This window comes from Podarcis bocagei, assembly GCF_964188305.1.
Source record: "Podarcis bocagei genome assembly, chromosome: 14".
NCBI lineage: Eukaryota > Metazoa > Chordata > Lepidosauria > Squamata > Lacertidae > Podarcis > Podarcis bocagei.
In genome coordinates, this window is record NC_138139.1 from 26516971 (window position 1) to 26543679 (window position 26709).

General features: G+C 47.6%; 2 protein-coding genes across 4 annotated transcripts; one reads left to right on the forward strand and one right to left on the reverse strand.

Moving 5' to 3' along the window:
• Nucleotides 1–3971: 3971 nt before the first annotated feature.
• On the forward strand, nucleotides 3972–13953 carry LOC308573414 (gonadotropin-releasing hormone II receptor-like). Its single transcript, XM_081170300.1, has 4 exons — nucleotides 3972–4830; nucleotides 8259–8777; nucleotides 10461–10662; nucleotides 12621–13953. The coding sequence occupies exons 2-4, from the start codon at nucleotides 8262–8264 to the stop codon at nucleotides 13025–13027; spliced, it is 1125 nt and encodes a 374-aa protein (XP_081026426.1). The 5' UTR covers nucleotides 3972–4830; nucleotides 8259–8261; the 3' UTR covers nucleotides 13028–13953.
• Nucleotides 13954–14084: 131 nt separating this feature from the next.
• On the reverse strand, nucleotides 14085–22708 carry PARP16 (poly(ADP-ribose) polymerase family member 16). 3 transcript variants are annotated; one of them, XM_081170301.1, is made up of 8 exons: nucleotides 22559–22708; nucleotides 21985–22079; nucleotides 21419–21625; nucleotides 20194–20331; nucleotides 19000–19206; nucleotides 17989–18160; nucleotides 16681–16822; nucleotides 14085–15937 (listed from the first exon to the last, which is right to left on the reverse strand). In XM_081170301.1, the coding sequence occupies exons 2-8, from the start codon at nucleotides 21985–21987 to the stop codon at nucleotides 15796–15798; spliced, it is 1011 nt and encodes a 336-aa protein (XP_081026427.1). In that variant the 5' UTR covers nucleotides 21988–22079; nucleotides 22559–22708; the 3' UTR covers nucleotides 14085–15795. The 3 variants fall into 3 exon arrangements, with proteins under 3 accessions (XP_081026427.1, XP_081026428.1, XP_081026429.1); XM_081170302.1 differs by having other exon boundaries at nucleotides 22428–22565; XM_081170303.1 differs by lacking the exon at nucleotides 21985–22079 and having other exon boundaries at nucleotides 22559–22657.
• Between the last annotated feature and the right edge of the window lie 4001 nt (nucleotides 22709–26709).

Genomic DNA, 26709 nt, shown 5'->3' on the forward strand with positions numbered 1-26709 from the left:
CTTTGAAATTCACACTTCTCTGAATTTTGCAATGCAGTTCTCAAGCCATATAGTGTATACAAAAATGCAAATGTTCTTGGGTATGTGTGTAAAAATGCATATGTTAGGGAAATTAACCTACAGAAATGCATCATGGAATAGGAAATTGCTTTGCAAAAATATATGTATTAGGCAAAATTGCGTGCAAATATGTGTTCATCCCGAGCAAGGTTAGGAGTCAAGGCATAAGATCCTTATGGATCAGAATCTGGTTAAAGAATGGAAACAGAGAACAAAAATAAATGGACAGCCCTTCCAGTTTAAGAAGCGAGGTCCCCCAATGATCATTTGCCTAGGCCATAAGGCCATGGTGGGGCAAAATTTGAATGAGGGGCTTGATAAGTCTTGGCCTTCGTTTCCTGGCCACCATGCTCTATGAGGTTGGAGATTCAGGGCACTTCCAGGCTTTTGCTATTTTCAGATGGGATCACTTACCAGCAAATTTGGGTTGTGTGGTTATAATTGATTGGGAGGTCTTGCACAACAATCCCACTTCCCCCAAAAGACAGGACTTTTGTGGCAAGGAAAGTGACCGGAAAATGCACTGAAAAGTGGGGTTAATACAGTGGTACCTCAGCTTACATACATTTCAGGTTACATACGCTTCAGGTTACAGACTCCGCTAACCCAAAAATAGTGCTTCAGGTTAAGAACTTTGCTTCAGGATGAGAACAGAAATCGTGCTCTGGCGGCACGGCGGCAGCAGGAGGCCCCATTAGCTAAAGTGGTGCTTCAGGTTAAGAACAGTTTCAGGTTAAGACGGACCTCTGGAACGAATTACGTACTTAACCTGAGGTACCACTGTATTCACTTTTTTCTGATGTCATCCACAAACAAATCAGGGTGTTCAGCAGACATTCTGTTCTGGAAGCTCGCTCAGTGACCCCACAGCTGGCACAAGAAAGCCTGCCCCCTCTCCTAGGCATTTCACCCCAGCAACATCTGCCCCCTTTTAAAGGCTTCTGGCGAAGTTTGCCCCTCCGTGGCCCACACAGCCTGAGTGTCGTCCAGCTGGCTCTGATCTGCCACTTCAGCCTTAAGTCTGATCTCCTTGGGAAATTATTGTGAAATTGTTGAAACAACGTTTAAAATGTGTTGGCCGCGGAAGAGGCTGGGTGTGTTTGTGTTTCCCCTCTCCCCCTCTCAGCGTAAGTCGCCCACCTTGCATCCTCTGGGACAAAAGGCGTATTATAACAAGGCCTAATCTAGAAAACAGGACCATGGTAACCCAACAGGGGGGAAAGAACCTTTGGAATGTCAACGGTTTTCTTTCCAAGCGGCAAAGTGCGGAGAGAGGGAGTGTGTTGTGGTTTTCCCACCCACCCCCAAATCCCACACCTCCAGTTGTCGTACTGGACTCACAGCTAGCACATGTTATATCTGGCACATGGTCAGGTCTGGGGGAAGGACACTGATAGCCACAATGAGTTTGGGGTCCCGTTGCGCTGAGGTCTTGATTTCCTTTTGCAGTTTTCTGCACCAGCCGCTCAAAATCACTTTAACCCAGGCTGATTTCTAGTGGGTTTTGCTTCCTTGATGATGGCAACTACTGTTTGACGTACACTGGTACTTCGGGTTAAGAACTTAATTCCTTCCAGAGGTCTGTTCTTAACCTGATACTGTTCTTAACCTGAAGCACCACTTTAGCTAATGGGGCCTCCTGCTGCCGCCGCGCTGCCGGAGCACAATTTCTGTTCTCATCCTGAAGCAAAGTTTTTAACCTGAGGTACTATTTCTGGGTTAGCGGAGTTTGTATCCTGAAACGTCTGTAACTTGAAGTGACTGTAACCCGAGGTACCACTGTATTTATAAAGGATGTTTGTATGCCACCCCATCACTTTTAATCACATTAACTTTTCTGGGCGGGTTACGATACCCAGGGTGGTACTGAACATATACTTGGTATGATCCCTAATGAATCCAGTACCGCAGCTCTGCTGATGCAATGGACATCAGAGAGCTTTCTCTTCATCTCCTGTCCTCCCAGCTCCACCCCAAGCCCTCAAAATCAGCTCCAGAGAGTTGGGAGACAGATCTGGGGAGCACATGAGAGGAAAAAATGAGATGGAAATCCCATTGTGCCAGCAGAACTACACAGGTGGGGCAACCTCCCCCCCCCCAAAAAAAAAAAACATGAGGCCAGTCCTGCCAATAGACACACTGAGGCAGCTGCCTCAGACAGTAAATGCAGTGGGTCCTGCACCCTTTAAGCTGCCCTCAGGTGTGGTGGAGGATGATAAATAATAATAAGAAGAATTATTAATATTATTATTATTAATTAATTAATTATATCCCCGCCCTCCCCAGCCAAAGCCGGGCTCAGAGCGGCTAACAACAATAAAATAATACAGTATTCTAAGATCAGTTCATTATAAAATCAGTTCACTGGCAAAAGACAGATCTCAAAGCAGACTCATCTGCTTTTATCTGAGGAGATCATGACCCAGATCGGATCACGAGTCTGTTTCAGCACCGGCAGTTCTGTAGATTCCTTTATGAGGTGTCTTGCAGCGCTCTCTCCTCTTTGTAAGGTGGTAACTCCCCCCCCTTCCTTCTAAAATATTCAGCCATCCAGCCGCCCACAGCCTGGAGCAGCTAGCTGCCACAAGTTTCAAATGGAGTAAAGCAAATCCCTCTGGGAGTGACAGGCTGCTCCATCATCTCAGTTGGAACTGTACATAAAAAACTTGGCTGCCCTCAGTGTGTGCTTCTAAAACATCTATTTTTTAACATCTATGTCTCTGCACAGATTTTTAAGGACCGTCCCCTGAAAATCCACACAGAAACAGCATGTATGTACTTAGTCCCCTGCCAATGCAGAACTTTGATGGAGAAAACTTTTATTGGGTCTGTCCAGCCCTACTTGTTGTCGCCGTGCTGAGGTAAGATTCAGCTCTCGGTCCAGTCAGCTTCTATATGTGGAACAGGGAGGACTCCTCTTGACCTCAGGTGGCAAAACAGGCCAGTCCTGACTCTCCATGTGTCTGTCAAAACCAGCAGCCTGTATGATCAAGCTGATAGAAGAAGATATGGCCTTCAGACCAAACAGATGGCATTATCCTTCTCACAGGGAACTCTTACCACAAGGTGAAAGATCAGAACAATTCTTCTTCAGTTCCCATGGCCAGCTTAAGACATTTTGCTACCTGAGGCAAAGGACAAGATGGCGGCCAGACAGGCAGCTGAAAGTGAAACAGCTGAAAACTAAGAGCATGACAGTCAAATCAATCAGATCCTTCTTCCAGATCTCCACTTGAGACAAGACCAAACCCAGCCCCATGCTGCCAGTAGAAGTTGCCTTGGCATTCCCATGGAGCACCTAAATAGCAAAGCATTTCAGCGAATGGACCCAAGTGAAGACTGCTCAACATCTTGCCAGCCACGTCCTGTGTGTAAGGACCGTTGCTCTGTGGTAGAAGATCTGGGCCCCAGGTGCAATAAAACAGCATCTCCAGATAGGGCTGGAAAATCCCTGCCTGAAACAGCAGCCAAACACCTGACAAGGAGGCAGTGTGTGGGAAAGGTGGTCTCAGGGGGTCACTAGGAGCACTGGCAAGTCGAGGAACTGAATAAGGAGAGGGCCCAGAGGTGAAATGGCACAGGGCAGGCAGGTGACCTGAAGGCAGGCTGGGTGGAAACCTTTCCATTAAAAATTAAAAGCTTATTGTTTCCCCCAAACTTTGGCTCCATCTGCACTAGACACAGAAAGCAGTATCATCCCACTGTAAGCAGTCATGGCTTCCCACAAAGAAACCTGGGAATTGTAGTTTGCTCAGGGTGGTGAATTCCCAGAAGTGGGGCTGATTGTTAAACCACTCTGGAAATTGTAGCTCTGTGAGGGGAATTGTGTGTGTGTGTGTCTTCTAACAGGAAAAAAACAACTCAGAGAAGTTTGCGAATTTTTCTTTAATCTCCTCATGAAAATTCACCAGCATTTCAGTGCAAATTTCTCCAAAGGTATACATATTTCCATGCACAATTCTGCAAGCAATTCCCCCTAGGCTAATGCATTTTCGTACATTATCTTGACAGACAGAAACCTTTTTCCTGCACACTTCCCCCTAAGATCCACATTTTTCTACATATCCATCGGTCGGATACCTGCATCGCAACATTCGGGTCAGTGCAGATTTCAAAGGATAGCTAGTGGTGTGAATTAGGAAGTGCGAATTCGCCAGCTTTGCATTAAAATTCAAAGCGAAGCCAGTATCTTCCCCGTCCTAAACTCAAGGCGCAGTGGGGGGTGGGGGCAGCGAGTGGAGGAGGGCAGTAGTCCCTGTGCATGTCCCTAGCTTTGATTTCTTCCTACATCTGCCAACCTGAACGGCAGCACTAAGCATATAACCTAAAATGTTGCCTGTTACTGCAGAGAGCATCTCTGCCTGCCTGCGTGCCTGCCTGAAGCGCTCTCTGCAAACCCACTCTGTTGTGGCATCGCGTCCTCTGCACGGTTTCGCAGCCTCTGTGCTTTGACAAAGCCTCTTTGCGCTTCCCGCAAAGCTGGGGGGAGGCTTAAGGGGGGGGGCCTGGAGGCGACTGACTCCAAAGCCGGTGGCAGGAGCCGAGGCAGGCAGAGACTCTTGGGATGGCATCTCCTTTGCCTGCAGAGAAAGTCCTAGGGCAGAACTGCCAGCTTCCCAGCTCACCTTTCCCGTCTCAGATGCCACCCAGGAGCAGAAATGCGGTGCTGAGGGCACTGCGGAGAGCCGGTTGGTAAGACTTGGCACCAGCCAGGGAAGGAAACGAAACCGGGCAGCCTTTTCTTGTCTCTCTTTTCAAGGACATGTGCAGGTACAATAGCGGGACTCGGACCGGGACTGGGCTCCTGATTGCCTTTGAAATGCCTTGCTGACTTTTGTTTTAGAGACTTGCCAATTACGGGAGAAAGAGCCTGAATATGATGGGGCTCTTAACTTGGGGGTAAAACCCTGTAGAACTGAGCCAAATTGTCTTCTTATGCAGAGAGAGGGTCGGGCTGTTGATCAGCTTGGTCCTTTTCCTACTTTTCTTTTTTTTAAAAAAAAAAAGTCGATTTCTTTAAAAGTCCCTTATTTCCAATTTCACTTACATGATAGCAAAAGCATGTTAGCCTCTTATTTATATATGTGAAGTAGATAGCTAAGCGTCCTTTGTTTTGCTAATATTTCTGTACTGTATAGAAACGGTAGAATTCCTACTCTCAATGTATTTAAAACTATCGACAGAAAACAGTCGTTTTATTTTACTTTATCATTGACTCCTTTTCTCATTTCTTACCCCTTTCTCCCCTAGTACAGCTATTGCAGCCCCCATTCTCTAAATAAGTATGATGGCTCATATTTTTATTAGACTTGGGTGATATCAAGCTGTCCACTCTGATTATTGATATCATCCATTTATTATATAGGTGATTTAGTGTGACATGTGATGCTGTAGATTCTTATTTTTTCTAATTCGAAAGGGGGGGGGGAGAGTATTGTTGTTGAGGAGCCATACATTTTACCATATTTAAAGCATGTTCCCCTCCTCCAAGAATCCAGGGAACTGTCGTTTGTTAAGGATGCTGGTAACTGTAGCTGTGTGTGTGTGTTTTGTGTGTGTGTGTGCTTTAAATGCTTGGTGTCTATGCAGCCTTAGTTGACCATTAGGAGGAACTTCCAGGCAATAAGAGCTGTTGGACAGTGGCGCAAACTCCCTCAGATGGACTGTCATTGGAAGTTCTGATTGATGGAGCCATGAGTATGCACTCAGATTTAAATTGGCATTTACTGGGATTTTTACGTTCGCTTACTGGAATTTTAGAACTGAGCTCAGTACGTCATTTTATTGATTGAGACGCAGTAAGCGCCGAGTTCTCAAAACTGGCTCTGCTTCAAGGATTCCCTGCTTGTTTCCTAAGGCTGCAGTCCTATGCCTGCTCAGCTGGGGAATCAGTCCCATTGAACTTCATGGGACTTGCACCTGAGTAGACCTGTGCAGAATTACATTAGAGGCTGTGCAGAATCACATTAGAGGTAGACAATGTGTCTACCGTGAGCGCAGAACCAAGGGAAAGGAAGGGGAGGCAGGAATCGGGGCCTGAATGGGGCCATAGGACATTTTAAATTAAAGCAGGGGTGGCGGACTTATTTCAGCCCAAGTGGGTGAGTCTCATGCCAGAGTCAGTAGGCTGGTTTCTACACACACAAACACACACACACACACACAATCTCTTTCCTCTGTTCAGACCAGCAGGAGACATATAATACTGGGTGACCTTGAGCCAGCCATAGTCCCTCAGCCTAACCTACCTCGCAGGGTTGTTGTGAGGATAAAATGAGGATGAAGAGAAGAAGGGGCCTTGAGCTCCTTGGAAGAAAAGTGGGGTTTAAATGCAATAAAACAATAAATAAACAAATTACCAGAGTTCAGGGACAGTTAAGGAGGGTGCGAAGCAGGGTGGGTGGAGTGGGTGGCAAGGGAGGTGGTGTGGCTCGGTATGCTGTCGTGTGATTGGCAGCCACCCACCTGTCAAATCTGGCCCCGCAAAGCAGATCCTCATAAGGATTTGACCTGTGGAGCCAAACAAGTCCCCACCCCACTGTTGAACTTATGGCAGTACTCCATACCTGACTGCTATTAAAGACACAGGCCCCAATCCCCCTCTCCTTGCACTTCGTTGTGCCTGGCTCCTAGCCCCATGACGGACTGAGCATCTGAAATGCCTCAGGTGCATCCAGCAAATTCACTAGGGGGCTGAAGACTATATTGCTGGCTAGACACGTAAATCTCCCTTGCCAGATCAGAACATCTTAATTAAGAGACATCTTAATTAAGAACCTATTTTTTCCCCAGATTCGCAAAGGATGTGTGTGCGCGTTTGTGCGCGTGTATGTGTACGTCAGCCAACACCCACACATAACCTGTTCTTCCCATCTGTGAACAACGACGGAGCTTGAGAATAATTATGGATGCCATCATGTTGAGCAGAAGGGAAGATAGAATTGGCAGGATGGTGCGCATTCAAAAGATGCCCTCATCTTCATTACCTTGCTGATTTTAGATATACATATGTTGGTGGGTTGTCCATTTGCCCTCCCTAACTTCCAGATTCAGCCTTCCCTGCCAAACCTATCATCCAAATAAACAATGTCATTGGTTGGGAATTGTCTATCAGCCCCATTCCATAATAATCCAGCAAACTCCTCTCTCTCTCTCTCTCTCTCTCTCTCTCTCTCTCTCTCTCTCTCTCTCTCTCTCTCTCACACACACACACACACACACACACACACACACACACACTACTGTGTTTCTCTCTGCTAGAATCAGAACCTGCTGGACCAAGTCAGTGACCCATCTAGTCCAGCATCCCATTCTCACAGTGGCCAACCAGACCATGTCGGCTGTGAGTCCTGGAAAACCTGCTCCCTGCCTTGCAGGCCTTTCCCCTGGTCTGTGGAGGTGGGGTCCTGACTGACTCCAACTACAAAAGCTGTTCAAGAGTGGAATGGACTACCTGAGAAGTGGGTGGACTTGGAAGTTTTACGCAGAGGTTGGGTGGCCACCTGTCGGGGATTCTTTAGCTGTGATTCTCACATTGTAGGGGCTTGAGTTACATGACCCTGGGGGTCCTTTCCAACTCTACAGAACTATGATTCTAGGACTTTTGTACTGTACCTGGAACATTATATCCTGGGCATTTGGATAACCCATATGGACTGATGAGATTCATTCATGTTAATATACAACCCAATACCTGTTATGGGGGTGGTGGGATGCCATGTTATCTTATTTGTGTATAACATATAGATGATAGATAGATAGATAGATAGATAGATAGATAGATAAAGGTAAAGGGACCCCTGACCATTAGGTCCAGTCGTGGCCGACTCTGGGGTTACGGAGCTCATCTCGCTTTATTGGCCGAGGGAGCCGGCATACAGCATCCGGGTCACGTGGCCAGCATGACTAAGCCGCTTCTGGAGAACCAGAGCAGCGCACGGAAACGCTGCTTACCTTCCCGCCGGAGTGGTACCTATCTATCTACTTCCACTTTGACATGCTTTCGAACTGCTAGGTTGGCAGAAGAAGGGACCGAGCAACGGGAGCTCACCCCGACGTGGGGATTCGAACCACCGACCTTCTGATCGGCAAGTCCTAGGTTCTGTGGTTTAACCCACAGCGCCACCCGCATCCCCAGATAGATAGAGCCAATAAATTAAATAATAATAATAATAGATTATGATGATGATTTTCTTCAGGTAATGACAGACAGAGAACACCTGATGAATCACCCACAAAGATGCCACGTTGTGGATGAGAACATCTCTGCATCTGTGGTTTGCCCAAAGGGCTGGGTGGAGCCAACCTTCACACTCGCTGCCAAAGCTCGAGTTGTCATCACGGGCTGCTTCTTCGTCATTGCAGCATGCAGCAACCTTGCCGTCTTGTACAGCGTCACGAGGAAGAGACGGAAATCCCACGTCCAGCTGCTCATCCTGAGCCTGACCATGGCCGACTTGCTGGTCACAATGACCGTCATGCCCCTGGATGCTGTGTGGAATATCACAGTCCAGTGGTATGCTGGCGATGCCCTGTGCAGGCTCCTGAACTTCCTCAAGCTCTTTGCCATGTACTCGGCAGCCCTGGTGCTGGTGGTGATCAGCTTGGACCGGCACTCTGCTATCCTGCACCCCTTTTCGTTTGCTAACTCCAGCCGCCGCAACCGGATCATGCTCTCTGTCGCGTGGATCCTCAGCATCCTGCTGGCCGCTCCCCAGGTAGGAATCCATCAGGACAGAAGGCTTGTTCAGGGAGGTGCACATATTGTAAGGTAAAGATAAAGGGACCCCTGACCGTTAGGTCCAGTCATGGATGACTCTGGGGTTGTGGCTCTCATCTTGCTTTATTGGCCAAGGGAGCCGGCGTGCAGCTTCCAGGTCATGTGGCCAGCATGACTAAGCTGCTTCTGGAGAACCAGAGCAGCATACGGTAACGCCATTTACCGGTACCTTCCCGCAGGAGTGGTACCTATTTATCTACTTGCACTTTGACGTGCTTTCGAACGGCGTGGTGGGCAGAAGCTGGGACCGAACAACGGGAGCTCACCCCGTTGTGGGGATTCGAACCGCCGACCTTCTGGTTGGCAAGCCCTAGGCTCTGTGGTTTAGACCACAGCGCCACCCGCGTCTCGCACATATTGTACCAAGCCACAAAACAGTAATGGAATACAGTGAGAAATACAAAACCAAACAATGACAAGCACCTCCCTCCCTCCCTCCCCACAATGCCAGAACCCAAGTAAGAGATTGTATACATTTCGGTGCATCGCCACAGTTGCCTATTTAATTCGCTTCCTGTGTCGTTCTTGCAGGGATCTAACAGAGTATTTTGCTGGGGTAATGTCACTATTTTCATCAGCCAGGATACTGAAATACAACGTTCATAGCAGAAATATAAACACGACACCCGAAATATATCAGGCTTGTTCATGCACTGCACAGAACACAAGTACAAGCTGTCTGTACACGTTTACAAGCGTTTGTGTGACAGAGTATGCACTTATTCATTTTTTCATCTCTGTTAGTGAGTACAGTGGTGCCTCACAAGACGAAAAGAATCCGTTCTGTGATTCTCTTCATCTAGCGGTTTTTTCGTCTTGCGAAGCAAGCCCATTGAAGGATTAGCGGATTAGCGCTATTAGCGGCTTTTAGTGGCTTATCTGCTGATCGGATCAGCTGATAGGCGGCTTAGCAGCTTAGAAAAAAGGGGGGAAGGGAAAAAAAACCAGCAGGAACTTGCAAGACATTGTCGTCTTGCGAAGCAAGCCCATAGGAAATTCGTTTTGCGAAGCACCTCCAAAACGGAAAACTCTTTCGTCTAGCGAGTTTTCCGTCTTGCGAGGCATTCGTCTTGCGGGGCACCACTGTACACAGGTGCACAGATTGCATACTGAATGCACAGCTCAAGGATTTGTGTAAAGAGGTACACAGAGATTGTGCACTTCTGGAACATAATGTGTGAACACTCTATAAAAGCGGCCTCATGGGGAACAGCTTCCTTAGATACATGATTTCTGAATCATGCAGTGTTTGAGCATGAAGGCTGAAACGGAGAATGCTGGCATTTAGAATGTCATTATTACTAATTTCATCCTTCTGACCTTTTCCCATCCTGAATTTATTTGGGGGCGGGGAGGGAGAAGGGGGAAAACCGATGCCTTCTTTTACGGTGGGTTATTTTAGCTGCCTAAAATAACCCACCGTTATTTTTAGCTGTGTGTGTGTGTCATTATGCATTATTTACAAGCCTTTATGTACCGCGCAGTATTTCAAATCTCAGAGTGCTGCATATTTGTACATAAATAATAATGCATTGATAATTAATATAATAACAAACCAATACATGTGTGCAAATTAATTTAAGTGTGTATATTATTAGACTGTTTTACCTTTCCATTTCAGCTCTTCCTTTTCCACCTCTACACCATCCCGGGCGTCAATTTCACCCAGTGCGTGACGCATGGGAGTTTCAGAGAGCACTGGCAGGAGACCACCTACAACATGTTCACTTTCACCACCCTCTATGTCACCCCGCTGACCGTGATGGTCGTCTGCTATGTCCGCATCTTATTTGAGATCAGCAAGCAGCTGAAAATTAACAAAGGTGAGTTGGCCTCCCCTCAACTGCATTGGGTAGGAACAAGGAAATGCCCTTCGGCTTGTGTTTTCCCAGTTTCTCGAAAGGTTTCTCTTCCCCTGAAAAACAGCCTTCCATTTTTCTGCCTTGTTCTCATGGTTTGGCACTGACCTTATTGCTACGAAATGGCTGAGGATAGTGCCTGTATTACTACTACTACTACTACTACTATTACTTCTCCTTCCCCTGCCCCCTATTATTACTATTACCACCTGTGATTTATTAATCGCCTTCTGAACAATTGTCTCAAGGTGATTTGCACATATTTAAAAGCAGTTAAAAACACAAACACAGCAAATGCATTTATAACAACAGTGAACCCTAACAAGGTAGACACTTGAAGACCCATGTCTCCAATGGGAAAAGCTCTATGGGCCCCTCCAGATAGTCTTTTTTATTGCACATTCATGATGATTTGTGCTCATGTTGGTGTTGGGGCAGTTATATACAACCGTACTTCCGATACTGTTTTCACCCGAAAAGAGTTTCAGCTTTGCTTCCAGTCAGTGCACGTCTCATAACTTCCTGCAGAAAACCTGAAACTTTTCATGCCACAAATGTTCTGGTCTAATTAAAATTTTTTTGTCCCACTTTTGGTGAGCTATAGCACAGGATGGCAATAATATGGTAATGTTGGGGAAGTGTCACACGACTACTAAAGCAGATTGGTGTGTGGATTGTCCAGTATAAATCCACCGTTAATGCACTAGTATTGCCTTGATGACATGTTACAGGAATAGGGTTGCCAGACCTCTGGGACTAACCTGAACTCTCCAGGTTTGCCTGGCCCCCTCCAGGGGAGGGCTTGAATATCCAGGTGACTTAAGTCTACGTGTGCATCTTGTAAGCTTCAGTCCAGCAGGAGCAGCCTGCAAAGTATTGCACAACTACCTGGAGGGATCTGTCCTCCTCCTCTTCCTCCACCCCTCTCCCAATTAACCTCCATTTCCAGGGTGGAAGGGAGCACAGAGGAAGACTCACCAGGGGCTGCCCCTGAAGCTCAGGTTTGGCCCCTGCAATTTCAGGGTCTGGGATGCTCCCGGCCTGGCAACCCTATACAGTAGTGGTTTTCAACCAGTGTGCTGTGGCACCCTGAAGTGCCTTGAATGATGGTCAGGGGTGCCGCAGGCAACCCTGGCCTCTGTCCTTCTTTCCTTCCCTCCCTTCTCTGATGCCCTCATGCATCTCTGCCTCCCAAAGGCTTGTGTAGCTGTTTGTTACAACAGCCCTGGCTACAAGCTCCCTGAGTGAATGGTGCCTGACAACGGGGTTCCCCTTCGGTTAGTCTCCGTCAGACTGCTAGAGCTAGGGGCACCCTCTTCCTAGGCCCCTGTGGGGTGGCATGAGGAGGCACCTCTCTTTGGGGTGGCGGCTCAGAGACCAGGGGCAGTGGCGGCAGCTGCATGGAGAGAGGAGCAAGAGGAGGCTGAGGGAACACTCCACAAGGGAGGGTGTTCGAAAAGGAGTGAGGGACTGCTGGCTCTGCAGGCAAGGAGTAGTAAAATTCCTGAAACCCACAAAGTTGGGGTTTTTTTACATCTGGGTTTCCCCTGAGATTTTGCCGATTCAGCAAAATTCCCCAACACCATTTTTACACCTGAAAACCAGGACACGTCTGGAATTTTCCTGACGTATGGCAAGCCTAGCAAGGAGTGACATAACTGGGCTTCTGAGGCTCAGAGCATGGGGAGCCGCAGAAAGAATGTAGTTGGTCAAGGGAGCCATGGACTCAAAGGTTGAAAACCTCTGCTATACAGAATACAACTGCAAAGCAACGACGTCATCACCCGTCCAGAGGGGCCCCGTCTTGTTTTTATCTGCCCCACCTGCTCTTGGATCACTCCAGCCCAGAGTGGGGCCTGCATTTCATTCAGAAGAGAGCAACCTTTTGCCCCACAACTGATTCCTTTGAGCCTCTCCCACAGGTCTCGCCAGAGGGAAGGACGACCACATCTCCAAGGCCAGAATGAAGACACTCCGAATGACGGTTGTGATTGTGGCTTCTTTCATCGTTTGCTGGACCCCTTATTACCTCCTGGGCTTGTGGTACTGGTTCCAGCCTGACATGATCCGCAGAATGCCGGAGTACATCAACCACTTCCTCTTCCTCTTCGGCCTGCTGCACACTTGTACGGATCCCATCGTCTACGGCCTTTACACCCCGTCCTTTCGAGAGGACATGAAACTGTGCATCAGGAACCTGAAAGCGACGGTGGCCCACCAGGAGAAAAAACTTGCATCTGTTTCAGAGATGAACCATAAAGACTCTCATGACCAGGGTCAGGTGCCGTCAAGTGTTTCCAACGGAGGGACTATGCACACTGTGTTCTAGAGGGGAAAACCCTCTGGGAGGGATGAAACTCAGGGTGAGCTCACTTATGCAGGCAGAACACCTGAATTGCTACACCTGTCTTAACTTTGCACTTGAGGACTAAATATCTGGACCAACTCTCTTAAGCTGCACTAGGTTTAAGGTGATCTAGGGATATAGGAGGGTGCCTGATCCCAAGTCACACACTTGGTGAATCCAGCACAGTATCGTCCGCATTTACCAGCAGCAGCTCTCCAATATTTCAGGCAGGGATTGCCGCCAACTGTGCCTGGAGATGACTGCGACTGGAACCCGGAGCCTTCTGGATGCAAAGCAGATGCTCTGCCACTGAGCTAATGGGTTGAACAGTTCCTGCACACGCAAGTCACCAATTTATGCCACAGGCATCAAGCGATGGACAGGCATGTATGAAGCAGGCCCCAGCAAACACTGAGTGGGGCATTCAGATTCTAAAACCCCATTTGTACTGAGACCTCAGCATAAATGGAATTTAAGATGTCAAGCTGTTGTTAAACATTTGGGAGTGGGGAGGGTCGAACTGTGTCCCACAATCATCCTGAACAAAATGCGGCCACTTGAGACCCAACACATTGTGCAATGTCAATTTTTAAAGCTGTATTAGGCCAATTGGATACGTTTTCAGAAATTATATTATGCTTTATTTGGGGTAGCATGATTTTTGTTCTAGTTTTATTATTACTATTAACCATTATTGGGTCTGTGACCATATAATAAAATTTGCTGTATTATTATTATTATTATTATTATTATTATTATTATTATTACTGCCTGGATGAAGGAAGATGGGTAAGTGGGTGCGTCCAGAAACCTCTGCCTTTGGCATGGCTGGAATGTACCCAACTGCCCCAGGGTTAAGAGGCAAATGTGTTGGCCTGCCCACTCTTCCCTCTGCCCCCACCCACCACTAGCATATACGAAGACCCAGCTCACTCCCTGGGGGCTTAGATGAACAGTTCCTTGGAGCTTAGTGTCTCAGGGCAGCCCTCTCCCCACCCTCAAAATAGGAGCGTCATGACTTACCACGCATATGTCGCAGTTCTAATGTTCAAAGTGCATGAGAGCCTTTATTGCAATTGCCTTTACAACAAGCTTGCGAGGTAGGCCGCCACAATTCCCATTTTATCAATGGAGGGCTGGTGTTGACAAGTGATTTGCCCAAAGGCCTGTGGAGAAGAGGGGACTCGAACCAACTGCCCTCGGTGTGTGGTTTGTAAAGCGGCTGCTACGCAGAATAAAACCAGGAAGGCAAATGCAAAATTCACCCAGAAGGTCTGTTTTGCAAAGTCCAAACCGAAAGAAGTCCATTTACTTATTTTTCCACCTTCGCAACTTGAGCCACCCTCTGCCTCTTACGGGTGTTACCGTCCTGAGCTGCAGCGGAGGTGATCTTGCCATTTGCAATATCTCTTCCAGTGCTCAGCCGGCGTGTGGTTTTTTCCTACAGTCAGATCACAGGTGGAAACCCTGCGTTCCTGCAGGGGCTCTTAGACTCTCAGCAGCTCCCCAGCAGGGCCAATGGTCAGGGATGATAGGAGCTGGAGCCCCACAACATCTGGAGGGCCCCAGGGTCCCATCCCTCTGAGCCAGGTGATCAGATTGCTGCTCCGAGAGCCACCTGTGCCTCTCTGCTTGAGGGCAGACGCTGCTCCACACACTGTTGCCTCGCTTTGGGGAAAAGGGGACTTTCTGGAGAGAGATGGTTCTCCTCCTTTGAGGAAGGTGTTCCCGCAAGATAAGCCCCAACCAGCTGAAAGGAGGGCGGCAGCAGGCTGGTCACAGGGAGAAGCAAGAGAAAGAGGAACAGGGAAAAGCACAAAGGAAGGGGGAGCCCAGCAGTTGAGGAGAAGCAACAGGATGCAGACTGCATGCCTTTGCTCTCAGACTAGGAACGTGTTTCTGACTTGGGCATTTGGCAGGCGAATGCTGGAGTGGAAATCATGTTTCAAGGGACACAAGGTCTCTTGTCTTCTTTCTCACACCCAGAGTTGCGCTCATTCCTACTTGCATGCTTCTCAGGGGTATCTGGTTGAACACTGCAAGCACAGGCAGCTGGGCTAGTTGGGCCTCCTCTGACAGGGCTCTTATGTTGCCTTGGGCCAAATCAGGACACAGGAAGGTGCCTTAGGTGAGTCTGTCTAGCTAGGGATTGCCTCAGCATCAATTTCTGGCAATCACAAGTCAGGCAGGAAAGTGCACATGGGTCCTGCTTCTAAACTTTTCATTGGGGCATGCAGGTGGCCACTGTAAGAAGGGCTGCTGGGCAAAAGGGCATCTGGTCTGACTCAGCTCTTCCGTCATTTATATGGTATTATGGAGGGGGGAGAGAGAGAATTCAGGAAATTTCTTTCCAGTGCCCAAATCAGAAAAGAGTGCAAGGGGGAGGTTTGAGATGAAGAACATCACCCTTACTTGCACAGGGCATTGAAGCTCTTGCTAGTGATTACAGACATGGGAGCCCACCCTTAAGTCTTGCCAGTCCCTGTTCTGCAGGATTTCTGCACTTCCTGTCACCTGCATTGTCCTGCTCCATCTTTAAGCTAAGGAGGGTCCACCTACTTGACTCGTGTTCAGAGAAGCAAGGCAAAACCAGAGAGATATGAAATAGCTGTGCCGGGAAAGTTAAGGCAGCTGAAACGTCCTACCCCAGCCCCCAGAGGGCCCCCCCAGCTTCAGAGTGGAAAGTTTCATGAAGGCTCAATATTAAGGCATATGGTGAGGGTCAGCAGCCCTGTCCCATCCCCACAAGTTCATTGTTTTAAGTCAAAAACCCTGTTCCAATAGTAGAGGAAAGCTGGGGAGTTGCTAGCCCCAATGGCAACCAGCAGCAGCAGATACAGGCTCATCATGATAGCAAAGCGATGCTTAGAGACCCACGACTGGCTAGCAGGCCTAGAGAGAAAAAAGAGACAGCGATAACTACATCCAGCCACAAGGAGGCGCAACTTTTCAAAGCCCCTACCCCCCGCAATGTGATTATATGCCCAGGCCAAAGCTTTGCTGCTGGTTTAGATATGGCCGCAATGGCTCTTTTAAAACATAGAATTGTAGAGTTGGAAGCGACCCTGAGGATCATCCAGTCCAACCCCCTGCAATGCAAGAATTCTGCTCACAGCTGTCCCTGGATGGGCTTGAACCGCCAACCTTCTGGTTAACAGCCAGACACACTGGCCCATTGGGCACATACTGTGTCTTTTCAATGTGTGCATTTTTAATGTATTTTCATATGGCCGATTTTGAAAGCTGTTTTATTGTCATTTGAATACTTGTCCCCTTTTGGTTGCCCGTGCTGAAGACCACTGGCAAAAATATATATGTCAAAATACTACTATGTGTACAATGTGTGTGTGTTCAGGATTCTGCATATGCATTTTTCCAAAAGTTAACAAAAAGATAAATTGAACTTCTGCAACCAAAGCAGCGAACTGTGTTTTTTTGCATTTGTGCAGAAGTCTTCTGAGCGATGCCAACACTGCAAAACAACTTGTTTTGCACACTCATCCCTTACAGTCCTGTCCGTCATGTTAGAGGTTTTCCTGCATTTTTGAAGCACACGCTTTCAGATGAACTTACAAAGCACTTGCACCCCTGGTCAGGGTATTTGGGGGCAGGGAGGGTGGCAGAAGGGCACTTACCTCCGGTGCTGCTTCTGCGAATAGACGAGCAAGTACTTCACCCGTATCAGCTGATTGTTCGTGACGACAAAGTATTTCTGGGGAACGTCGCCCCCTTCGCTGTTCCTCACTCTGGCTCTTTTCTTGTCTATTTCTTTAGAATCTGGTCAAAATGAGCAGAAGAGGACCTCTTAGACAAGGAGGTGAAAGATACAACCGCCCTGGAGGTCTCAGGGCAAAGGGATCAGTTCCTGTCACCAGCACAGGTCTTGCCATGTGCCCCATGAATTGCTGTGTCTGTTTTCTGAGTAAAGTGCAGGCATCTCAAAGGAACACAGGAAGATCCCTGATACTGAGTCGAACCACTGGCCCATCAAGCTCACTACTGTCTACTCTGACTGGCAGCAGCTCTCCAGGGGTTTGAAGCAGGGCATCTCTCACAGCCTCAAGCAACAGATTTTGGAGTGACCATATTCTCTCTCTCTCTCTCTCTCTCTCTCTCTCTCTCTCTCTCTCTCTGAGAGTCACTGCCTCACAGGAGACGGTAATGGGCTAGATCAGGGTGGCCCTCACTCTAACGTCACATGGCCCTCGGTGCAATTTCAAAAGCCAGCAGTTCAGAGCTTATCTGATCCTCTTGCCTACTGGACAGAAGAGAAGGGGGGTCAGAAAAAGCTAGAGAAAAAGGGGACGGTGGCCTGCTTCCTTTTGACTCTGGCCCCTCCCACTGCTGGCTTTTGACTCTGGCTCCTCCCACCTCCAGCAGGTGTTCCTGCAAGGCTCTCGAGAGACAAAATGTTGCCCAGCCAAGCTAGATGGACCAATGATCTGATCACACGTGAGGCTGCTTCAGCCCTGCCTTCCCCAACTGCGTGCCCTCCAGATCGTAGAGTTGGAAGGGACCCTGAGGATCGTCTAGCTCAGCAGTTCTCAACCTGTGGGTCCTCAGATGTTGTTGGATTACAACCCCCATCATCCCTGAGCTCTGGCCTTGATAGCTAGGGGTGATGGGAGTTGTAGTTCAACAACATCTGGGGACCCACAGGTTGAGAAAGGCTGGTCTAGTCCAACCCCCTGCAATGCAGGAATATGCAGTTGTCTGTCCCATATGGGGATCGAAGCTGCAGTCTTGGCGTTATCAGCCCCACACTCTTAACCAACTGAGCTATCCATCTGGTGCCAGATGTTGTAGCCTACAACTCCCATCAGCACCTGCCAGTACAGCTGCACCGAGGATGGGGCTGATGAGAGCACGGCTCTGCTGGCTGGGGGCTGACAGGAGCTGGGGGCCTAAGCAGGTGCGCCGAGTCAAGTCTTTTCTAGACTCACCTTTCTTTTTCACCTGGCATTTTACATCTGGGTGATCAATGATCTCACACACGGCAACACAGCTGAGGATCGGTCCCATCAGGCTCTGCTGCCAGCCGAGGCCATGGGGGCTATAGAGGAGAGCGAGGCTCAGGTCACTGGTGAGGTAGGTGCCTTCCCCAAATAAGGAGGTCTAGAAAAAGCAGGACGGGGTTGCACATGAACTGGGCTGCAAGCTGGCAGCCAGCCATTTCAAACATATCCAATCACAGCAAATCTGTCTCATTCCTAGAAGCGTTTTAGGAAGCTGATTTAGACCTAGTTCAGTCTGAACTGACCGGCGGCGGCTTTCTGACCAAGCTAAGCAGCCTAGAGCAAAATATACATCAGGAGGCTTAGTATGGCCAGAATCAAGTATACACTTCCAGAGCGAACGCTAAATACATTACGGTGGAACCTCGGTTGTCGAACGCTTCAGAAGCTGAACAATTCAGAACCCGAAAGCCGACAACCCGGAAGTGAATGCTGAGGTTTTCAAACGGGCCTCAGAAGTCATCGCCTACCCATATGCTATCTGAAACCAGAACTGGTTGCCAGATGTGAAATGTATTCAATTCTGAAATACAACCCAGACTCAAACCTTTGTTGTTGTTGTTGTTTAGTCGTTTAGTCGTGTCCGACTCTTCGTGACCCCATGGACCAGAACACGCCAGGCACCCCTGTCCTCCACTACCTCCCGCAGTTTGGTCAAACCCATGCTGGTAACCTCGAAAACACTATCCAACCATCTTGTCCTCTGTCGCCCCCTTCTCCTTGTGCCCTCCATCTTTCCCAGCATCAGTGTCTTCTCCAGGGAGTCTTCTCTTCTCATGAGGTGGCCAAAGTACTGGAGCCTCAGCTTCACGATCTGTCCTTCCAGTGAGCACTCAGGGCTGATTTCCTTATTATTCCCATATGCTATCTGAAACCAGAACTGGTTGCCAGATGTGAAATGTATTCAATTCTGAAATACAACCCAGACTCAAACCTTACCCGGTTTAAATGGCACTGTAGCCCATTGTGCACGATGGAGTGGAAGTTCTCCAGCCGGCTCCCATGGAATGCATAGATGAGGTCTCGTCCCGCCTTGGTCTCTTCAAATTTGGCATTCATTTGACTGGAATAAGTGATTTCAAACAGGAAGTCTGGTGCAGGGACGGGGACGCAGGGCACTCCTGTCAGTTCCTGGATCTTCTTATACTTCAATGCCAATAAAATATATTGAAGTTACTGGGTTGCTTTGAGAATCCAGGGCCCTCTAGATGTTTTGGACTACAACTCTCACCAGCCCCCGGGCTAATGCAAGTTGTGCTCTGAAGCACCCAGCAGACCCCAGGCTGGCAAAAGCTGATTTAAAGGCAGAAATCATCCCCATAGGAAGCAAAATAGTATCTTTAAGAAACATAGGAAGCTGTTTTCCCCTGGCCCATCTAGGTCAGCACTGTCTGCACGGACTAGCAGCAGCTGCCCAGGATTTCAGGCACGGGTCTTTCCTGGAGAAGGCAGGGATTGAACCTGCAAAGCAGTATGCCACCACTAAGTTAAGGCTCTTCCCCCAAGTCTTGGGACTCCACTTAACAAGATGTACCCCAGTAATACTGAAAGCAGTGGGCTGCCCCAGCTCTTCCCTGGCCCATGCTGAAGCCAGCAGGAGGCTGTGCATTTTTAAAAGGCATTCAGTAACCTCTGAGATTTCAGTGTCTCCCCTGCTGGGCTTTTGGCTCATTGATGCTCAGTTAACTTTTTGTAATCGATGAGGACATATTGTAGTAGAAGAGGTTTGAGCAAAGACACTGTTGAGGTGAGGGGGTGCGGAGTTGACTTACTAAGCAATGTAATTAGTTGATTTGATGGTTAATGTGAAAAGGTTTGAAACATTTAAGAAAAAAATTATGTGTGTGTGTATGCTATAGGTTTGACTCGCTCCTGCATTGCATTTTTGTCATCTGTTAACCACCTCACAGGTCCTCTCTTTTGTCCAAAAAATAATTTTAATTTTTTTTTTAAAAAAAATACCCTAAAACAAAACATGTTATCCCATTTGTCTAGATTCTGCTTTAACATGCTTACTCTCCCCCGCAGCCTTGTGCCCAGATGCAGATTGCTGACACCCCTGACACCTCCAATATTCCTTGGATCCATTTGCACACGTTCGATAACTGGGTTGTCGCCAGCGTCGCTTCTCACCTCCTTTTTGCTTGTACTGTGTATGCACAGGGCCTTGGAAGACAAAACCCAGCCCAGCAACTCCCAGCCTCTCGTGCCTGTATCTTGGGCCAACTCAAGCAGCTCTTTCAAGCCCACCAAGGCATTTGTATCTGCAAGCTGAGAGAGAGAAACAAGAGAGAAACATGGGTTGCTGGCTTTCCTTGAGCATCTCACACAGTCAGAGACCCCCCTAGTGGTGAAAGAAAGGCAACTTCTCCAACACACGTCTTCAGGGCATTAGCTGGCAAGCAAATCCCTGTGGACAAACCCTATAGGCCTTCTTATTCGCCCCCTTGGAACACAAACTCCACATGGACGGAGACACACACACACACACACACACACACACACACACACAGCTTCCTGTTCTCTCCTCAATCCATCAAACTTGAACCATTTCATCTAACAGATCCTCATAACTGGTGGCATTTATTTCCACAAGCATGGTGGCACTGTGAACAACCCCACAAATGGCAAGGGTGGAATTCTTTTAGAACACAACAGAGCTCAACTATCTTTCATTACGAAACATCACTCCTCTAACGACTCCTGGGTACCATTGCCTGCTTAGAATGGGAAGATATTTGCAGAAAGGGGTACTGTTTCTGGTTCATCCAGTCCAACTAGATGCAGGAATCTCAAAGCCCCTTACAAGCAGAAAACCAGGCAAAACAACCTCCCATCCCCTACATCAATTCCAAGCTCGGGTAGGGAAGAAGCTTGTTTTTGAAATTCCTGCTCCCACCACTGCAAGCTGGGGAGAACAGCTTGTTCCTGGCCTTCAGCTGCATTTCAGAGGCAACGTCAGGGACAAGACCCTCTCATGAGTTCCCTAGTTGAACTATGTGCTGTGTGAATAATAATTACTGATAGAATCATAGAATTGTAGGCATATAAAGGGTCATGTCGTCAGGGGACGACAGAGGACAAGATGGTTGGACAGTGTTCTCGAAGCTACAAACATGAGTTTGCCCAAACTGCGGGAGGCAGTCGAAGACAGGAGGGCCTGGCGTGCTCTGGTCCATGGGGTCGCGAAGAGTCGGACACGACTAAATGATTAAACAACAAAGGGTCATGTAGTCCAACCCCTGGCAATGCAGGAATTGCTGCAATCATCATCATCATCATCATCATCATCATCATTCCAGGCCATTCAATCTCTGTTTAAAAACTTCCAGTGAAGTAGAGCCCACCACCTACTCACCAAAGCCTCAAAATCCTTGGTCTCGTCCGTGGTATAGAGTCCTGGGAAGGGCCGAAGGACAGAATCCCGCTTGTAGCTCTGCAGGGCAGAGACGAAGAAGCTGCACTTCAGGTCTGCAGCCAAGAGATCTGCCTTGAGCGCCTCTCGCACCCGCTCTCGGAGGCCCGCGACCCCGGCAGCCGGCACCTGCATTGCCAAGGGGCCCTCCTGCCATTAAAACACAGGTGGAAGTTAGAAAAATCAAGAGTTGGGAGAGGCCTGGTTCACACAACACCATTAGCCAGGCTATAGCTTACTGGGACCAAGCAAATGTGCTGCCTCCTGGAGAGGCGTTCCCAGGCACTCTGCTCCCTCCTTCCCTCGTCTTTTGACTCTTGTGCTGCACCAAGCTAAGACAGTGTTTGGCACGTCATCCCAACCTAGACTCACAGGTCTTGGTTCAGATGACAAGCTCAGCATCGGGGTGGGGTGGGGGGAATAATACCAGGGAGAAGCCAAGCAGCTAAGCGCTCCTCTCTGGGAACCCACACATTTGCATAGTCCTCAAAAGTCCCCGTTTGGCTTACCATGTCATGCAAACCAGGCCATAAGGTCTCCAGCAAACATCCCCACAAGCAAACAGACGTTTCCCGGGGAACAGCGATCCTACTCTTCCCAGACGCTGAGTTGAAAGAACAACAAAAAAGAGATGATAAAACACATTCTGCAGCATTCAGAATTAAAGTTACCCTCCCTGGGGCCACCCGAGGCTACGCTTCTACCCTTTAAACCGTCACCTGGCAGCCAGGCATTCAACAGGTGAGACTTTGCGCAGCTGCATCATTGCACCTTCCAGCTTGGAAAACCCAGCCCCACCCCACCGACCCAAATATGGCAGACTGCAAGTATTTTGAGGGGTGGGGAAACACAAATCAAAAGATACAACTGCCTAGCAAGCAAGTGTTTTAGCAGCTCTGTGACGGGCTGAAGCCCAACAGGTCTGTTTTTATCGTTTGCATCCAAGCTTCACCTGTTGAACTTCTGCCTGTAAGGCAGCTGTTAAACGGGCAGGATCCCACGCTGCCCAAAAAGCGTCTTCCCCTTTCTCCTTGACATTTGTGTGTGTGTGGTCTTTATTCTTCCCCTCGCCCTCCGGCCTACCTCAGGGGCTACTCAGCAAAAGGCGACTCTCACTGAGGTGGAAGAGGAGAAGAGGCCCTCCCAATTCCTACTGAACATGCTCAGTTCAGCTCAGCCATGCGCAGTAGCAGGAGCTGAAGTCGCATGCGTGCCAGCAGTTGATTATGAGCGTGCGCAGTGGCAGGAGCTGAGCCGCCTCCCTTACCCTTACCCTTACCATGCCTTTGCTTACTACGTCACCCTGAGCATGCTCCCTAGAAGCACCTGCCGGCCTTTGTTCTTAGACAGGCTCAGTAAGCAGCAAATGAAGCCACACTTTGCCCTTACCTGATTTTAAGCATGCTCAGTATAAACAATGAAGCTCAACCCCTGGCCCTGGTCCTGCCCTCATCCAATCCTGAGCATGCTCAGTAGCAGTAAGTGAAGCTTCAGCCTTGACCTTTCTTTCACGTGGAGAGTGTTCAGTTAACTGGCGCGTACAATCCTGCCCAGGTCAATTCAGAAGTAAGCCTTCAGCATCAATTTATGTTCCCATGCTGTCTAAAAATCAGTAAAAAGCAGGGGCAGCAGCAGCCACTGGCAGTCTTATACTTCGTCAGTTTCTCTCTAACCGCCTTTTAAAACCATCCAACTTAATGGTCATTATTGCATCTTGTGGTGCCAAGTCCATAGTTTAACTAAGGTCTGCCCTTTGTTCTGCATCTTCCAACATTCAGCTTCAGTGGATGGCCCTAAATTCAAGTGTTATGAGAGAGAAACGTCCTCCATCCTCTTACTTCATGCCATGCATGGGGTGGGCAAAACTGATGTATCTGGTCAGTTGGTTAAGTATTTCTATTGTTTAACTTGATCTGGGTGGGCAGCTCCTGTCCGCGCCCCTTGGCTACACCCATGCATGCATAATTCATACCCTCCAACATTTCTCCGATGAAAATAAGGACATCCCATTCCATAACAATAATTTTACTATTTATACCCCACACATCTTACTGGGTTGCCCCAGCCACTCTGGGCAGATTCCAACATAGATAAAAACACAATAAAACATTGAACATTAAAAAACAACAACTCTTCCCTGTACAGGATTGCCTTCAGACAGCTCTGGAGTCAAATAACTACATACACTCCAACATTTCTCCAATGAAAATAGGGACATTCTACCATACCCTCTAACATTTTTCTGATGAAAATAGGGACGTCCTAAGGGAAAGTGGGACATTCGGGGATCAAATCAGAAACCGGGACGGCTTCTCTAAATCAGGCTTGTCCTTGGAAAATAGGGACACTTGGAGGGTTTGATCATTTTTACTCCTCTTATCATGTTCCCCAGTTGCTCACCTTTTTTCTAAACTAAAAAGTCCCTGTATGTTGTAACCTTTGCTCATTACAGGAGCTGCTTCAGCCAGTTATTAAGAGTCTGACTCTATCTGACTCCTAGCAGTGAATGTTTGACCAAATTTGGCAGCTGACATGCAGCAGCAGTTAACATTTGACCGGATCAGCCACACAAGCAAGCAATACTTGATAGTATTTGACAGAAGAGTAGGCAGTCAGTGTTTTCCCATGGATTTGCAATACAGTGGTACCTCAGGTTACAGACACTTCAGGTTACAGACGCTTCTGGTTACAGACTCCGCTAACCCAGAAATAGTACTTCGGGTTAAGAACTTTGCTTCAGGATGAGAATAGAAATCGTGTGGCGGCAGCAGGAGGCCCCATTAGCTAAAGGGGTACCTCAGGTTAAGAACAGTTTCAGGTTAAGAACGGACCTCCGGAATGAATTAAGTTCTTAACCTGAGGTACCACTGTATAACGTCTACTCAGAAGCAGCTCAGTGGGAATAACTCACACCAGGTAAATGAAATAAGATTGCAGCTACATAGCCCACAAGCATAATAACATGTTCTGATATATAGAATCCCAGAAGGACAGTGTGGCAAAAGATTTGCTTGAAGATTCAGGGCAGAAAAGAAAGGTACTTCTTCAAGCTGTGCATGGTTCACCTTTGGAACTCACTCCCACAGGAAGCAATGATGGCCACCAAAATGGATGGCTTTAAAAGATCAGTTATTGGGCCAATCCAGCAGGCTCTTTTTATGTTCTTATCCTGGCAGCTAAGGTTTGTTAAGGGTAGGAGTAGCAAACTACAGTTTGCCAGATTGTGCTTTACATACATGTATGATGCAGGTTCAATGAGGCAGCTCCTGATGTAGTAAGAACAAACTTGTGCGCTGTTTCTGCCTGTTGAGGGCAGCAGAGTCTCTTTGGAAGACAAACGGGTCCTGCCTTGTTAGAGGCAACTAATGAAATGGAAGGTGAAGGAAGAGTGTGGAGCATTCAGCTCCTGCCTTCATCTTTCCATAGCAGCGAGAAGGTTCTTTTCCTAGCTGACATCTGTCCCCCCTGCCCCCCCCCCGATTTCCCCTCCACCAAATAGAGCAATGCAAGTTAATATGGCAACAAGAGGCGGCATCTGGGACAAGTCAGTAATTTCAGCTAGCTAGTTGATGTGGTTCAGGTAATTTGCCCTCTAGAGGGCAAGAGTGAAGGGAGGGGGCAGTTTTCACCGTGGGTGGGAAAGGAAAAAACAAAGGTTTTTGCAATGATATCAATCACACAAGAAAACTCTGTGGTAAGAAGAAGGATCCAATCTCTCTCTCTACACACACACACACACACACACACACACACACTTGAGTTTTCATTTTTCTACATTTGAAATTAAACTTTTTACAAACTTTAAAATACCCAGTGGCTTTCCTTCTTCTCCTTCCATGGTTCATATTACATATCATAGTTTCCTGCACATTTTACTATAACCATTCAAATCAATTTTCCACTTTTACATCAATCAAATATTATTTACTCTCAATGCTGCCAGCGTTCTCAGCGGTGTACAATTATTTTCCATATATCCAATAAATATTTTCCACTCTTCTTTAATCCCCACGCATTTCTCTAGGCCTTCTTGGTAAGGTTTATCAGTGTAGCAAATATGGTGGGCTCCGTTTTGCATCCAGCAGCTTTGCAGATGATATCCTCTGCATGAGGGTATCAGATCTTCCTTCCAAGAAAAGCAAGACAAGGGTTGGAGGCTTCCTAACCAAGACAGAATACCTAGAGCACAGCTGTAGCTCAACATCTGGAGGGTCACAGGCTGCCCAGCCCAACTCAGTACAATGACTGAAATCTGATTGTGTGAACCGATTCCACAGAAAAGCATTAAATCTGAGGTGACTCCACAATCCCGGCTTATTTTCACAGAGAATTGGCTGCACCTAACTTTCACCAGATTGTGCCCCATTAACAATTTCTGGGCAACTGATTAGCATGTAACACATAACACATAGCCATTCATTCATGAAACCAGATTCCACTTTTCAGGGTCAAAAGAGTTTCTGTGGGAGAGATTCTGTAATGGAAATCCAACCCATCATATTCAACTCTGAATGGCCAGTTTTGGAATCCAAGGCAATTTGAGGGGTTTTGTTGTGTCGTGTTTGTTCAACTGTTTTTCTTTTCAACACTTTCATCTTATGCCGCCTTGTGAGGGTTTGTGCAAAAGGCAAAGAAGAAAGAATAATTTTATTTACAAATAAACATGCGCTGCATATGTACAAGTTCCTAGGTCCCATTGCCTTGTCACATTCTGGTGTGACAAAGAGATGGAACCCAGGGTGGAGCTATGCTGAGGTCATGCAACACAGACTCACGTCTGAGCTCAGCCTCTCCTAGGTGAACATTGGAAGCTGTCTCGTACTGAGTTAGACCACTGGTCTATCTAGCGCAGTATTGTCTAGAAATATGGTCAAATCTGAAGTTATCATTGCTAGGCCGAATTGCTGTGATAAAGATGAATGTATTGCCAAGGATGTTGTTTTTGTTTCAAACATTGCAAATATTGGATAAAATTGAGTGTTTCAAGAAGTGGCAGAGAGATATCTCTAGGCAGGGCAAAAAACCTCGAATAAAATTTAAGATATTAACTGATGCTAAGGAAAGAGGTGGATTTGCTCTGCCAGACTTAAAATTTTATTATGAATCAGCCGCTTTTTGCTGGCTGAGAGAATGGATGCTTCTTGAGAACACTGATGTGTTGGACTTAGAAGGTTTTAATAATGTCTTTGGGTGGCATGCATATCTGTGGTATGATAAGGTCAAAGCACATAAAG